The 14650-nt window shown below is 44.1% G+C and overlaps 1 protein-coding gene across 7 annotated transcripts in view; it reads left to right on the top strand.

The window, feature by feature from the left end:
• The window catches only part of SMOC1 (SPARC related modular calcium binding 1), a 158412-nt gene that overhangs the window by 97931 nt on the left and 45831 nt on the right, over positions 1 to 14650 (top strand). For 4 of the 7 annotated variants that reach the window (XM_032245778.1, XM_032245777.1, XM_032245776.1 and 1 more), the window contains exons 6-7: positions 11044 to 11133; positions 13055 to 13135. In XM_032245778.1, coding sequence (XP_032101669.1) covers positions 11044 to 11133; positions 13055 to 13135 — 171 coding nt within the window. The remainder of the gene's footprint in view (positions 1 to 11043; positions 11134 to 13054; positions 13136 to 14650) is intronic. The other 3 variants (XM_032245780.1, XM_032245779.1, XM_032245775.1) reach the window with 1 other exon arrangement.

Below are 14650 nucleotides of genomic sequence, written 5' to 3'. Positions count from 1 at the left end.
CAAATGAAAGTTTAGGGTTACCAGGAATTTTCTGTGGTTTGCTTTTTTTCCCCATAAGAAGTCTGAGAGTTAGTTGTTTAAGAAAAGTAAGAGAAAAATAAAAACACTCACAAACTCTGCTAAACTTTTCTGCAAGGGCTTCTGTATTTGTCAAGCTAGTCTTGAAGAGGGGCAGAACTTTGAAAATTCAACCCACCTTTAATTTGCAGAGTTAAAAAAAAAAATCTCCCCCTGGCTGTTCCATAGTATGTGCTCCAAGTAAAAAGTGAGTCATATTTATTTCTCTAAGGTCCCTGTCTGTGTCTCTATTTTTAGATCTGGGTATACAGGTTGTTGCCAACTTGGAGACCTTGTCGCTCAAGCAATGAATGTAGCAGCTCTGAGGAGCAGGCTTAGGACAGGGGCAATGGCTGCAGACATTCCAGATGAAAGGGACTGTGTGGCTGCAGCCTCAGCCCTCAGGCAGCATTAGCACACCTGAAGGAGGGGTGCTTCATTGCCCTAAGCCTGGCAGAGCCGTGTCGGGCTGGCTGTCGAGGGACATTGGACATGTGAAACGTCACTCTTTCTCACGTGACTTAAACCTCTTCCCTGCTACCTCTTTTTTCTCTTCCCCTAGCACCCACGGGGGTGTGGGAGGCTGACTCTGTAGCTGATCTCTTAGCATTGCCATTGGGCTGGGCTTGGTTGGAGATGGGCAGCTGGCAGCCTCCATCGTGTTGGTGTCTGCTCACGTGGCTTTTCCTGGTGGAGAAGCATTTGCTCTGATTCTGTGCCTGCTGAAACAGAACTGTGCCTGAGCAGCTCCGAGCCCGAGAGAGGCAGCTCTTTTGCTTTCTGGTTCTCCGAGGCACCTCCACCAAGCCTGGAATGTTTGTATACCAGCTTCGCAGAGGTCAGTCTCAGAAGGCTTGTGCTTGTGTGCTCACACATATACGGTGTCTCCCTCCTTCCCACAGCTAACTGCTCCGCCAACTTGGCTCCATCTGCTCAACCCCCTCCATTCTGGCCCGTCTTCCAGGGTCTCCAAAGAGAAGTTTACGCATGAACAGCACTAGACCGAGAGTTTGATTTCCTGCCATATCCTCCTCTCCAAGGATTGGAGAGAAAATAAGATTTAGGGATCTGGAAAAAGCCTCTTAGACATAGATTCATTTGACTCCCTGGTGGTATTAATAACCATCGATATTTTAGACTTGGTTCTTTTACTCAGCAAATATTTACTGGAGAACTTACTAAATGTCAGGCTTGTTACCGTCACTCAGGGCCCAGGGATGAGTGTAACAGTAAGATTCCAGGCCTCACTTCATGGAGCTCACATTCTAATGGTTCTTAGCCTTTGATGATCGAGGTTTTTTGTCGTCAGGTGGAGGAAAAGCCTCCCAGGGGAGCCACAGGTTTCTGTAAGCTCAGGGAAGTTACCACCTCTGTGGGGGAGGGAAGGCAGGTGGCCCCTCCAAATAGCCCTGAATGGTAGCTCTTGTAACCAGAGCCTCTAAGGAAAGCCCCGAGGAGGGGGCTGCCTGAGCTGAGCAAAGCCCACTGCCAGGATCCTGCGCCCTCTGACTAGTGCCTTCGTGGGGCCCCTGAAGTCCAGGAGAGAGGGCTCAGAGCTGGTCAAGCCAGTGAGAATATGTTTGTTTGCTCTCTGCTCCCTGCCTAAGTTCCAGTGTGGCGCAGCAGCTTAGAGAGAGGCAGGGATATGGGCACACAGGTGGACAGGCCTTGGGCCTGCCTCTGACCCCTTGCCTCCAGCTCGGAGGGCCACAGAGCTCATGTGGTGAAGGCTGAGGAACCGTCACTCTCAGGTACCATTGCACCAATCCTGTACCTGCAGAAAGAAAGATGTGAGATTCAAGGGCTGTGTATTCTTAAGTTTCTACCAAAGGCAATGGAACTAGAATAGCTGGAACAATTTTTAAAAAGAAAAAGTGGGAGGAATAATTTTACCTGGTTTTTTTTTTTTTTTTTTTTTTTTTTAGACAAGAGTTTTACTCTTGTTGCCCAGGCTGGAGTGTAATGGCGGGGCCTTGGCTCACTGCAACCTCCACCTCCCAGGTTCAAGCGATTGTCCTGCCTCAGCCTCCTGAGTAGCTGTGATTACAGGCATGCGCCACCATGCCTAGCTAATTTTTTGTATTTTTAATAGAGACAGGGTTTCTCCATGTTGGTCAGGCTGGTCTCGAACTCCCGATCTCAGGTGATTTGCCCGCCTTGGCCTCCCAGAATGCTGGGATTACAGGTGTGAGCCACGGCACCTGGCCTGAATCACTGCACCCAGCCCATTTAACCTGATTTTAAGATGTATAAAGCTAGAGTTCTAAAGACAGTGTGGTATTTGTGGAGGAACAGACGTATAAATCTGTTCCTCTGCAAACAGAGGACCCAGAAACAGACTCACAAACAAATGGTGCTCTACAATTGGATCCACAGACTAAACAAACAAAATCAACAAATCAACCCCAAAGCCTCAACCTAAACCTCAGACCTGATCCAAAAATTAATTCGAAATGGATCATAGACTTAAATGTAAAATGTGAAGCTATTAAAACTTTTAGAAGAAAACAAAAGAAAATCTTCACCACCAAAAACATGATCTAAAAGATAAAATAATATATATAAATTGAACTTTAAAATTTACTCTGCAGAAACTGCTGTTAGATAATTAAAAAAAGAACCTATAGCCTGGGAAAAATATTTACAAACTATATATCCAACATAGGACTCATATCTAGAATATATAAACTCTTAAAGTTCAGCAATTAAAACACAGTTTAATTAGAAAATGGAGCTCTGGCCATGGTGGCCCATACCTGTAATCCCAGCACTTTGGGAGGCTGAGGTGGATGAATCACTTGAGGCCAGGGGTTTAAGACAAGCCTAGCCAACATGGTGAAATCCCAACTCTAAATACTAAATACTAAAAAAAAAAAAAAAAAAAAAAAAAAAATAAAAAAATTAGCTGGGTGTGGTGGCATGTGCCTATAATCCCAGCTACTCAGGAAGATGAGGCAAGAAAATCACTTGAACCCTGGAGGTGGAGGTTGCAGTGAGCCAAGATCGCACCACTTCACTCCAGCCTGGGTGACAGAGTGAGACTCTGTTTCAAACAAACAAACAAACAAAAAAACACAAAAATTAGCCGGGTATGATGGTGCACCTGGAATCCCAGCTACTTGGGAGGCTGAGCAGAAGAATCGCTTGAACCCTGGAGGTGGAGGTTGCAGTGAGCCAAGATCGCACCACTTCACTCCAGCCTGGGTGACAGAGTGAGACTCTGTTTCAAACAAACAAACAAACAAACAAAACCACAAAAATTAGCCGGGTATGGTGGTGCACCTGGAATCCCAGCTACTCGGGAGGCTGAGCAGAAGAATCACTTGAACCTGGGAGGTGGAGGTTGCAGTGTGTGGGATCATCACTCCAACCTGGGTGACGGTGAGACCCTGTCTCAAAAAAAAAAGAAGAAAAGAAAAGAAAAGAAAATGGCCAAATGCACAAATAGACATTTCACCAAGGCAGACAAACAGAGGGTGAATACGCACACAAGAAGAGGCTCAGCATCATTAGCCACAGGAAATGCGAAATAACTCCATGGCAGGATGTCACTACATGCTTATTAGGGGAGCTAAAATAAAAAATAGTACCAACACCAAATGATAGTGAGGCTGCTGAGAAACTGGACCTCTTATATATCACTGGCAAGAATGTAATATGGTACAGCCACACTGGAAAAACACTTTGGAAGTTTCTGAAAAACAACTAAACATGCATTTACCGTATAAGCTAGTGGTTGCACTCCTGAACATTTAGTCCAGAGAAATGAAAATGTATGGCCACACAAGAAAACCTGTACATCAACAAGAAGTAGCTTTATCTGTAAGAGCTGAAAGTAGAAAAAAACCTAAACGTCCTTCAGTGGGTGAAACAAATTGTGGGACAGTAGTACTGCCCTACCCGTGGTCAACCATGATCTGAAAATATTCAATGGAAAATTTCACAAATAAACAATCTGTGACCAGGTGCGGTGGCTCACGCCTGTAATCCCAACACTTTAAGAGGCTGAGGCGGGTGGATCACGAGGTCAAGAGATCGAAACCATCCTGACCAACATGGTGAAACTCCATCTCTGCTAAAACTACAAAAATTAACTGGGCGTGGTGGCACGCACCTGTAGTCCCGGCTACTAGGGAAGCTGAGACAGGAGAATCCCTTGAACCTGGGAGGTGGAGGTTGCAGTGAGCTGAGATAGCAGCACTGTACTCCAGCCTGGTGACAGAGAGACTCTGTCTCAAAAAAAATTTTTGTAAATTTAAGTGAGCCATTCTGAGTAGTGTGATGCAATCTTGCACTGTCCTGCTCCCTCCCACCTGGGATGTGAATCATAACTTTGTCCAGCATACCCTTCCTGTCACTTGGGGCCGCCTCTGTTATCAAGTGGATAGATTGCAAAATGAAGAAGGATGAGTACAGTATAATTAGATATTTTGAGAGAGAGAGAGATGATATTCACATAACTTTTATAAAAGTATGTTGTTATAATTGTTCTATTTTATTATTAGTTATTATTGTTGATCTGTACTGTGCCTAATTTATAGATGAACCTTTATCATAGGTATGTATGTATGGGAAAAAACAGGATATATAGAGTCTGGTACTATCCGTAGTTGCAGGCATCCATTGGGGGTCTTGAAAGGTATCTGCTGTGAATAAGGTGGGATCCCTTATCCATCTATACTATGGAAAAATACTCAGCAATAAAAAGGAATAAACTGTTGATATATGCAACCACAGCTTGAATGGATCTCAAGGGCATTATGCAACATGAAAAAAGCCCATTTTAAAAGGTCATATAATGCATGATTCCATTTATATAACAGTCCAGAAATGACAGCATTATAGACATGGAGAACAGATTAGTGGTTGCCAGGTGGAGGAATGGGGTGGAGAAGGGAAAGTGTGACAGTAAAGGGTGACACAGGGAAGATTGACATAATAGTTCTAAGCTGATGGTGGTGGTGATTACCCTAGTCTACACATGGATAGAATTGCAGAGAACAACACGTAAATATGAGTGCACGTAAAACTGGTGGAATCTGAATAAGGTCCATGGATTATATCCATATCAATGTCCCGATTTTGATTTTGTACTACAATTATGCCACCTAGGTAAATAAGGGCTTACCTATATCATTATGTTAACTGTAAAGCTGTTATCATTGGGGGAAACTGGGTGAAGTGTACACAGGACCTCTCTATATTATCTGTGCAATTTCCTGTGAATCTATAATCATTTCAAAATAAAAAGTTAAAAAAACATTAGCCGAGTCTTCTGTGTGAACCCAGGCCTGACCAGCCTCCTCCGCTGCTGGTGCTTCCTCTTCCTCTTCCATCCCTTTTCCCCAGCCTTCTGTTTTTGCTCTGATTCAGGGAACTGTAGTGCTTGAGGCTGTGGGAACTGCCTGCAGAAAGGCAGCTTTCAGCTTGTTTTCACTTCTTTTGGGAGGGAATATGCAGGTAGTACATGGAAAAACAAAACAAAACAAAACAAAAAACACTGACCTCCTGCTTTGGAAAGAACATGAAATACCTGACCACTTTTGCTCTGATGGACCAGAATCAGGACAGCTCACCATCCATTTCCGAGCCTCGCTGGTCATGGATCATGCATCTCAGGAAATGTTGAGGTGGCCTAGCATTCCATCCATCCTCCGGGTGTGGTTCAGGGAAGACTCTTAAGGGACTCTGGCGAACAGGCACAGTTGTCTTCTTATGATGTCCAGAATGAGTCATCTCCACTTTCACACTGAGTCTGAGGGGGGATGGTGGCTCTGGAATAAATGTGGTCCCTTCCAAGTAAGAACCTTCCAGCACTTCTACCAGGCTGCAGTTTATCTCCATGTCTTTTTAAAAGATGGGCAATGGCAGCCTGAAAGAATTTGAGGGAGGGTCACCAGTGATGGACATGGTTTGGGGAGAGCCCAAGAATTGAAGGGACTTGGGATTGTTGAGAGACCTTCCAGATCTCAGGATGGGGGAAGTGGTTTCTTTTTTCCTCATTCTCCAAGGCTTCTCAGTCTCGGAGACCCCAAGAGATGCCATTAATACAGATTCCTCCTCTGGCCCCTTTGAGACATTTGCTTTTGAAGGACCTGGAAGAGAAAGCTCTTTGTATGTGGCCAGAATAAACTCATTGTACACCCAAACAATTAACTCCTCAATGGACTTGCCAGCCCCTTGAAAGGCCTGGCCCTGCGTCCCTGGACCTCTTGGGCTCTATTCAGTCCCTTAAGCACACCAATGTTTTTGGGTTTTTGTTTTGTTTTGTTTGTTATTCTGAAAAGTCTTTCCCTGAGAATAGTCCGAGCGAATCAACATTGTCCTCAGCCCGGCATTTATCTCTCCTCGCCAGCAAATGTCAATCAGGAATCAAAAAGCCAAACAGAGGAGGCTTTGAACAGTGTCATCGGGGGTCGAAGTGACTTCCAGCTGTATGTGCGTGGGCCAGGCCTTCTCTCAGGGCAAGGAATTGTGCTGTCACACAAACCCACTGTCTGTATAGGCTCACAGAGCCCATGTGGGGGCTGCAACTTTCTGGGGCTGCACCTGCAAGGACAAGGCATGACTGGGGGCTGGGGAGTCTCCAGAGGCCAAATGCCAGGGCTCTGGGACCAGGCGGTTTCCAAAGCTGCTTGCTGCCTCTGGGACCTTGAGCAAATCACGTACTTGCATTGTTACTTAATTCTCTTTTTATCTGCCTGTTTTTTCCCTCTGCCCTGGCTGGTGCTGAGGATAGATAAGGAAAGCTACCTGCCAGGAACTGAGTATTGCAAAATGTGGTAATACTATTATTACTGTTGCTCTTGACATCCTCCTTGAGGATTCTTTCAGTTTGCCTTGTTTGTTTTCATGTTTCCAAATTTGCCTTTTACTCCCTCCTTGTAAGAAAAAGGACAATCATTGAATTGGCTTTTTTTTTTTCTCAGTGTTTATCCTCTTCCCCTTAATCTGAAAAATTATTATGGTATTAAAGAGAAATATTCCCTGAGGTACAAAAGAATCACGAAGAATATGCACCAAACATCATCACATGCATATACAGATTCAGATACATTTTCCTTTAAAACAGACGGAAGAGTCTTTCCCCAAATTAAGGACCACTCAAATAATCTGGCTGCTGCCGCCTCATGATTCATTTGTGATGACTTTGGCACATCCCCCTTTTGGTTTTAACAGCTTTATTGAAGTATAGTTTACATACCATAAAATTCACCCATTGTAAATGTACAACCCAATGGATTTAATAAATTCATAGTGTTGTGCACCTGTCACCAGAGAACGTCTCCATCGCCCCCTAAAGAAACGTTGAATCCATTCGCAGTTATTTTCTACTCCTACCGTTAGCCATAGGCACCCCCACATCTGTTGTCTGTGTCTATAGGTTCAGCCTTACTAGACATTTCATATAAATGGAATCATACAACATGTGGTATTTACATCTGAATTTTTTCAGTTAGTATAATGTTTTTGAGAGTCTTCATCTAATTGTCACATGTATTAGTTATTCATTCCTTTTAATTGCTGAATAGTATTCTACCAATTTATCTATTCACCAGTTAATAGACATTTGGATTGTTTTCAGTTTGAGGCTATAACGAATAATGCTGTGGTGAATATTTCTATACATGGTTTTATTCTCCTAGATGGATTCCTAAGAGTGGAATTTTGGGGTTGAAAAGTTTAGCATTTTACAGAGACTGCCAAATTCTTTTCCAAAGTGGATGCCCAGTTGCACATTCTCACCAGCAATGAACAAGGGCTCCATTTCCTCCACATCTTTGTCAACACTTAATATTGTCTATCTTTTTATTTTAGTCATTTTAGTGACTGTTTAGAAGTATCTGGTTGTGGTTTTAATTTGTACCTTCCTAATGATGTTGGGCATCTTTTCATGTATTTATTAGCCATCTGTATCTTCTTTGGTGAAATGTCTGTTAAAATATATTGTCCATATTTAAATAAGTTTGCTTGTTATTGAGTTGTAAGGTTTACCTTATTTTCAGTTTAAAAACTTTGATAGGATTTTAATTTTGTAAACCCAGTTTTAAAAGTAAGCAGTTGAATAAGATGGTTTGCACTCATGAATTTACAGATGCCCTTTAGTAGGCTTTTAAAATGTTTACACCTACACAGTGTCCAAGAATTTTATAGTCAGGCATCCTTCGATTTTGGAAGAGGATATTGCTATCCAGAGAAGTAAAAGGAGGGACTCAACTTATCCAGGGTGTTAGATGTATTCGATGTAAACTTATTAGACGTGAAGGGGGAATTGGAGTGTGACTCCCTTTGAGACCGGGAGACAGAAGCATACATAGAAACTTTGCTCTCTCCCCAGGGCCCAGTGTGCGGCCTGGTGTTGATCCAGGGCTTGCCTGGAAGCAGAACTGATGTAGACCTTGGACGTAGGCCTTGGACTTGTGTTTGGTAGAAGAGGTACGCTTATTTGCTGGGTCAGAAGCCAGAAGCCCAGGTGCCCGGAGATGATGGTTAGAGGGTGCTGTACGCTTTGGCTTGGCTTCCCAGCCTTTGAGCATGCTGGATTTCACAGGTGGCTCCTGGCAGTGGGGCACCTTGTCTTTTCTCACTTCATAAAGATTTCCATTTAAGACCTCCCTGTGGCAGAGCAGCTGTATCTCTTTACCCTCAGTGACCCTACCCTGCAGGAAGATTCCCTCCCTGCACGTGGCTTTATGCCTTATGGGCTTCTCTGACTGCATCTGGGAAACCAGCAGAAGTCCTTGATGTGCAAAAGTGCAAAGCTTCCCCAGAAAACGCTCTTTGCCTTCCTTGAATGCAGACCTTCTTTGCTGATGGCTGGGCCAGATGGGCAGTCCAAGATTTTCATATGGATGATGGGAGAAATAAACAGAATGTTTTCAGTTTTCTTGCTCCAGAGAAGAGATATGGCTCTTGTAATGTGGGAGGATTTTAATGTCTACATTGAATATTAAAATATTGCATAAGCCACATGCACTTGAGTTCTCACTTGTCCCTTTTGGAATGTTTGATTTTTCACTTTCCCTCTGTCAGCCTGTAAGACTCCTAAAATGAAGCCACCCTGTGTGGAGGGGCTGAGCACACTGTGCTGGACTATTTAGACGGTGAACTCTGTATCCGGCAGGCACAACCAAATGTGCATTGCAGCTGCCAAAAGACTCAATTCAGTGGCTCATTGAATTCAATGGAAAGAGGTGTTAATAGACTCAGGGGAAGTGATGCTATTAAAAAAATGACATTGTGTGGCTCTGTTCTCTGTTTGTCCTCCCTCAATGACTTCCAGATCAAACTCACAGTTTGGCATGAAAAAATGCCTGTTTGGACTCTAGTTTGAGGCAAATAAGATATCCAGCATAGATATTCCTCTCTTCCTGCTACATCTCATTACTTGGGATGATTGTCAGGTAATTCAGGATCACCTTGGCCCCTGCAAGAGTTGGGTCTTGATGTCAGCACATGAGAATAATAGCAGGGTCAGGTGTCACACAACTGTCAGCTCAGCTGCTGGCCTCAGCCTCTAGCAAGGGTTAGAGTCTCCATAGCTCTTGAATCTTAAGATCCCAGGGGTGAGATGTTGATGCAAAAAGGAGATCAGGACTCTATATTCTCTCTCCCTCCCCCAGTAAGATGCAGGAAAGTCGGCCAAAGGTACTGAGAGCTCCAAGTGGTAGAGGGTTGTTGTTACTGATGATCTGAGTGGCGTCACAGAGACTATCTGAGACCTTGCATTCTGCATAAATAGTTAATGCTCAGAGAATATAGTGTTCCATCCTAAAAGACCTCTAAGGGGTCTTGAGAAGAGAGGCATGGTGTAATCATCAAACCACCTGAGACAACAGTGCTCTCCTTCCCTCCCCCGATGGAGAGAGAAGCGAAGAGAAATCTCTAAACTATGTGTTCTTAAGAGGGACAAAGATACCTGCGCCCAGCCTTCTCTAAGGGGGAAAAATTATTTCTTAGGGGATGAAAAACACAGACTCGTTTTACATATGAAGCACAAATATATATATGGTTTATTTGAGTTATTAAAATTTCATTAGGGAGATGATTAGGAAAAAAGTAATTGCCTAAAAATGCTCCTTACCTGAGTGATAATGGAAAAAAGTTGAGAGACACAGCTCTAAGCTAAGGTTTTGGGGGACCCTGTTGAAAGAACTCAAAGTCCTGGAAGGTAAATAAACAAAGCCTGCACTAACTCCTGACCTGCAGATGTTCTTGCTGTGCAGAGAGGGCTGCAAACACTATTAGAATGATAAGCATTAGGACTTTGTTATTGGGAGCTCCCTGCTCCAGTCATCGGTGTTACAAATTTCAAAGCAAGCCTAGGGTGATTTCTGCAAAGTCCCATGTCCTCTCCCATTTTGTTCGCCCTCCCTCTTATTGGGAATTGGGGTGTTTGCTATTTCACAGCTAGAAGTATTCTAATGATTCCTGACTCTTCAGTTCCGTGTGCTGGAGAGAGAATGGATCTTCCTGCCTTCTCATCTTTTTTCAGATGGCAGTGGAGAAACAGCTAGGAGTTTGGAAGTGAATAGCACACAGGTCTCTTGTTTTCCATAAGCTCTTCAATCAGGGCCACTAGAAAAAGGTCTGAGCTGGTAGTCTTAGGGCAGGAAAAAAGCTGGGGACACCAGAATTTGATGCCATAAGGGTTCCCAACCTTATCCTAACATACCTGACCGTAACTCAGGGCTGAGAGGGAGATACTGCCTCCCAGTTTTCCTGTGGGAACAAGGGCTGGCAGAGTCCTATTGGTAGCCTCTGATTTGTGAGAAACGGTCTCCCAAAGCCATGCCTTGGGATGGTGAGACACACCTGGATTTGTTTTACTGTTTTGTCTCTCTGTGGTTCTCGTTTCCTTCTTGCTCTTTTCTTCTTTTGTTTCTTTACCTTTGGCCTCTTCACTGGGACTTGGCCGGGCCTTGTACAAACCCCAACCATTCAACAGTGCTGGAGAGTAGATAGTATTTACCTCAATAATGGTAGTCTCCTTTCGGTTCTTCTTAACCCTCAATTCAGATGACGGGTCTAAGCCGACGCCCACGATGGAGACCCAGCCGGTGTTCGATGGAGATGGTAAGCTCCTGCACTACTTCTGACTTTCATTCTCCCACTCATTTTCAGGTTTGGGAAAGGTCTTAACGTTGGATGTTTCTTTAAGTTTGATTATTATTATTTTCTTTTTTAATTTCAATTTTTCCCAGTGTAAACTGGGTTGTTTTAACCTTTTAAAAAATGCGGATCCTCCCAGGAACTGGTATACTCTCCACTTCTGGAAGGGCCCTCTGTTCTCTCAGGCTTCCTGCCTGTCTTCTGATGTCCAACAATAACACAGCCTGGACAGACTCTTGGAGCTGCCAAGTCCCAGGAATCATAGCTGAGAAAGATAGTCAGACCGGTAGTGTCCCTTCAGTAAATTAATTGGCACTTACAAATGCCCACTCTGTGCCTGGCACTGTGTGAGGCTCTCTGGGGGATGAAAAGGAGGTTTTGGGATGTAATCCTTTGCTCTCAAGGCAGCAGCAATTCTTAGAGAGCCTTATATGTTAAATTACCTGGTCTCCGTTCTTATAGACATTTACAGAAGAAAGAGATGACCATGATCTGGGAACAGCTTTTGTGAAGATCCAGGACATGGGTGGGATCTTGAAAGTGGAGGGGCGGAGTCTGGGTGTTCCAGGCAAGGGGCTGGCATGGATAAGAAGGGCATGCGGTACTGATGGGATACAGTGAGGAAAGCAGCAGGAAGGAGATTGGCCGGTGGGACTGGTTTGTGTAGGTTGTAGGGACGTTGAGAGTTGAGGCAGGACATTTTGGAGAGGAGAAATTCTAGGTCAAGAGAAATTGTGAGTGGTGGCAAAAGAGAGGCTGGAAGTCTCTGGAGGTACAGAGAAAGGATAGAAGGAGCGTGGGGTGCAGAAGGTTCATTTGGAGGTGCTCAGGGCCTGTATTCTTCAGTGTACCATACTGAGTACTCCATATTCTCATGATGAGGAACTGCAAGTTTGGGAGAGCGAAGTCTATGAAGTACGACAATAAGGTTTCGATTTTAGTGCAATATGTAGCAAAGTTTGAGCAGCTCCTAGCTAAGTGGATCCAGCCCTGGATCATGAGACTGGACAGTGAGACAGAAGAATAAAAAGAAATCATGCCACTGGTTAACACTGTGGCTGTGGATGTCCCTAGCACAGGCTCAGCTCTGAGGAGGACTGAAATGTGCAATATCCTTTGCAGTCAGCTTGTTTATGGGAAGGTATGTAAGTTCATGTCGGTAAGTTTAGATGTCTCTATGATCCACAGAGGTCCTGGATCATTGACAAGTCTGGGACCCTGGGAGGTCAGGTGAGGAAAGGAGACTATCTCATCTTGGGAGACCTCCCCAGTACCGTCACTGAAGATCACTCCACAGTATGCTCAGGGTCACTTAGGATTCCCCCTGTTCACTGGGTGACCAAATCCTGGAGAACCTGGAGGCACCCTGGTGCTCTCTGGATGGAGGAATTCAGCCTCTGTACATGAGAAGCCATTAGAAAGGGGATTGAAACACACATGAGACCCACTCCTTTCTTTCCCATCTGGAACAATCTCGGCTCAGCCGCTTCCTCTAGAATGGTCTCTGTGGTTTGCTTGGCGTTGGTTTGTTGATTTATCTCCTTTAAATCTTCTCCCAGGGAAGCAGCTGAGAGGGACTTGGCTTGGCCCATGTTTCTTACCTCCTGGGATAATATTTTTATTCCTGGATGGAGTGCTCAGAGCCTCTGAACTCTGACCACTCTGCCTCTCAGCACAGGATGCCCTGATCGGCTCTTATGAGCTGTTGGGGATAGGAGCTTCCGTTGTGAGGAAGGGAGGGAACTGGGAGGAGTGCATGTGGGAAAGAGCTGACACTTCAATGCCTCAGACTTTGAAAAATGGCTATGAAGAAGTCTGAGGTTACGCTTCCACTCACATAGTCTCTTTGACCGGACTTTTTCTCTCTCCTTTTCCCCACCCCTAGAAATCACAGCCCCAACTCTATGGATTAAGCACTTGGTGATCAAGGACTCCAAATTGAACAACACCAACATAAGAAATTCAGGTAAATAACCTTCCTTGGATTACATATGTACCCAATCTATCCTTCTGTTTTTGTTGTTGTTGTTTTTTTTTTTTTTTGAGCTGGAGTCTCACTGTCACCCAGGCTGGAGTGCAGTGGTGCGATCTTGGCTCACTGCAACCTCCGTCTCCCGGGTTCAAGCAATTCTCTGCCTCAGCCTCCAGAGTAGCTGGGATTACAGGTGCCCACCGTCACGCCTGGCTATTTTTTTTTTTTTTTTTGCATTTTTATTAGAGACGGGGTTTCACCATCTTGGGCAGGCCAGTCTTGAACTCCTGACCTCGTGATCCACACACCTCAGCCTCCCAAAGTCCCAAAGTGCTGGGATTACAGGCGTGAATCACCGCTTCTGGCCCCAATCTCTCCTTCTTTGTCCCATGATTCTGTGACTTCCCATTGTGTGGGTTTGGGAAAATAATTTAATCTGTCTGGTTGTCAATTTCTATAGCTATAAAATAAGGAGATTGGATGCGTTAATCCCATCCAGCTTTAATTTTCTTCAATTATCATCTCAGAAATAATTTTTCATAAGTCATTGATACTTTTAACACATTTTTTGACTGTACATTGTAATATTTTGATTAACTTTCCATATACCATGCAGAAGAATTCGAAAGAAGAATGTCTGGATGTAAAGAAGTTGGACTTCAAGCCTGGAGGGGCTCGATTCTGTATATTTTGAAGGCTCTAAATAGCTACTTACAGTCATGTCTTTTCTGGTCTGATCTTTTGGTTGGGGGTCTTGTGAGTGGTCAAGTTTGGGCACTGGCTGAACCCCTTGTAGAAAGGTGATAATTTTTGAAGGATGATCATATCTGTAGGATTTTTTTAGTAGAATCTATTTAATATCAGTAAAGACCAGAGTCAGTAAAGTCCATTTACTATCAATAAAGACTAAATGTTCATCAACAGGAAAATGTGTTCACAAGCCAAATCTGTATCTCTTTGAAGGAGGATCATCTTCTCAACCTAAGGCTTTGTTATGAGAAATACCATTCTGCATAATTTATGCCTCATTGTTGAATGTAGCCATATCATCTTTTCCTTATAGGTGGCAAGTCTATGAAAAAAAGATACATGACTTTGAACCAGCAGGCAGAATTTTACATGACCATTAATTAGTGAGTGTCCTGTCATTGGTCCCCTTTAAGTTGACCTGTGCACCAGCTCTGTCCTAATGGTGGTGATGTGGCATTAGAGTGCAAGGAATGACATAGTGCAAGAGGTGAATTCAAAAGCTATTAGTTGAGTTCCTCTGTGACTTGGGCTGGTCACTGCCTTTTCGTGTGTCTGGTTCACTGATAAAAGTTGGATGGTGGAATGAAAGGAGACTGTGAACTCCCTTGGATCAGTCTTTGACAGAATAGTGCAGTGGTTAAAGCACAGGCTTTGGAATTAGTGAAACCGGGGTTCATATTCCAGCTCCAACACTTAGTGGCCCCAGTCAAGTCACGTAATTCCCTTGAGCCTCAGTTCTCGTTCGTAAAATGGGATCAC

This window comes from Sapajus apella, unplaced genomic scaffold, assembly GCF_009761245.1.
Source record: "Sapajus apella isolate SASKATOON/1434 unplaced genomic scaffold, GSC_monkey_1.0 scaffold59, whole genome shotgun sequence".
NCBI classification, from domain to species: domain Eukaryota; kingdom Metazoa; phylum Chordata; class Mammalia; order Primates; family Cebidae; genus Sapajus; species Sapajus apella.
Note: the sequence above shows the minus strand (reverse complement) of the source record. Positions and strands in the feature narration are given on the sequence as shown.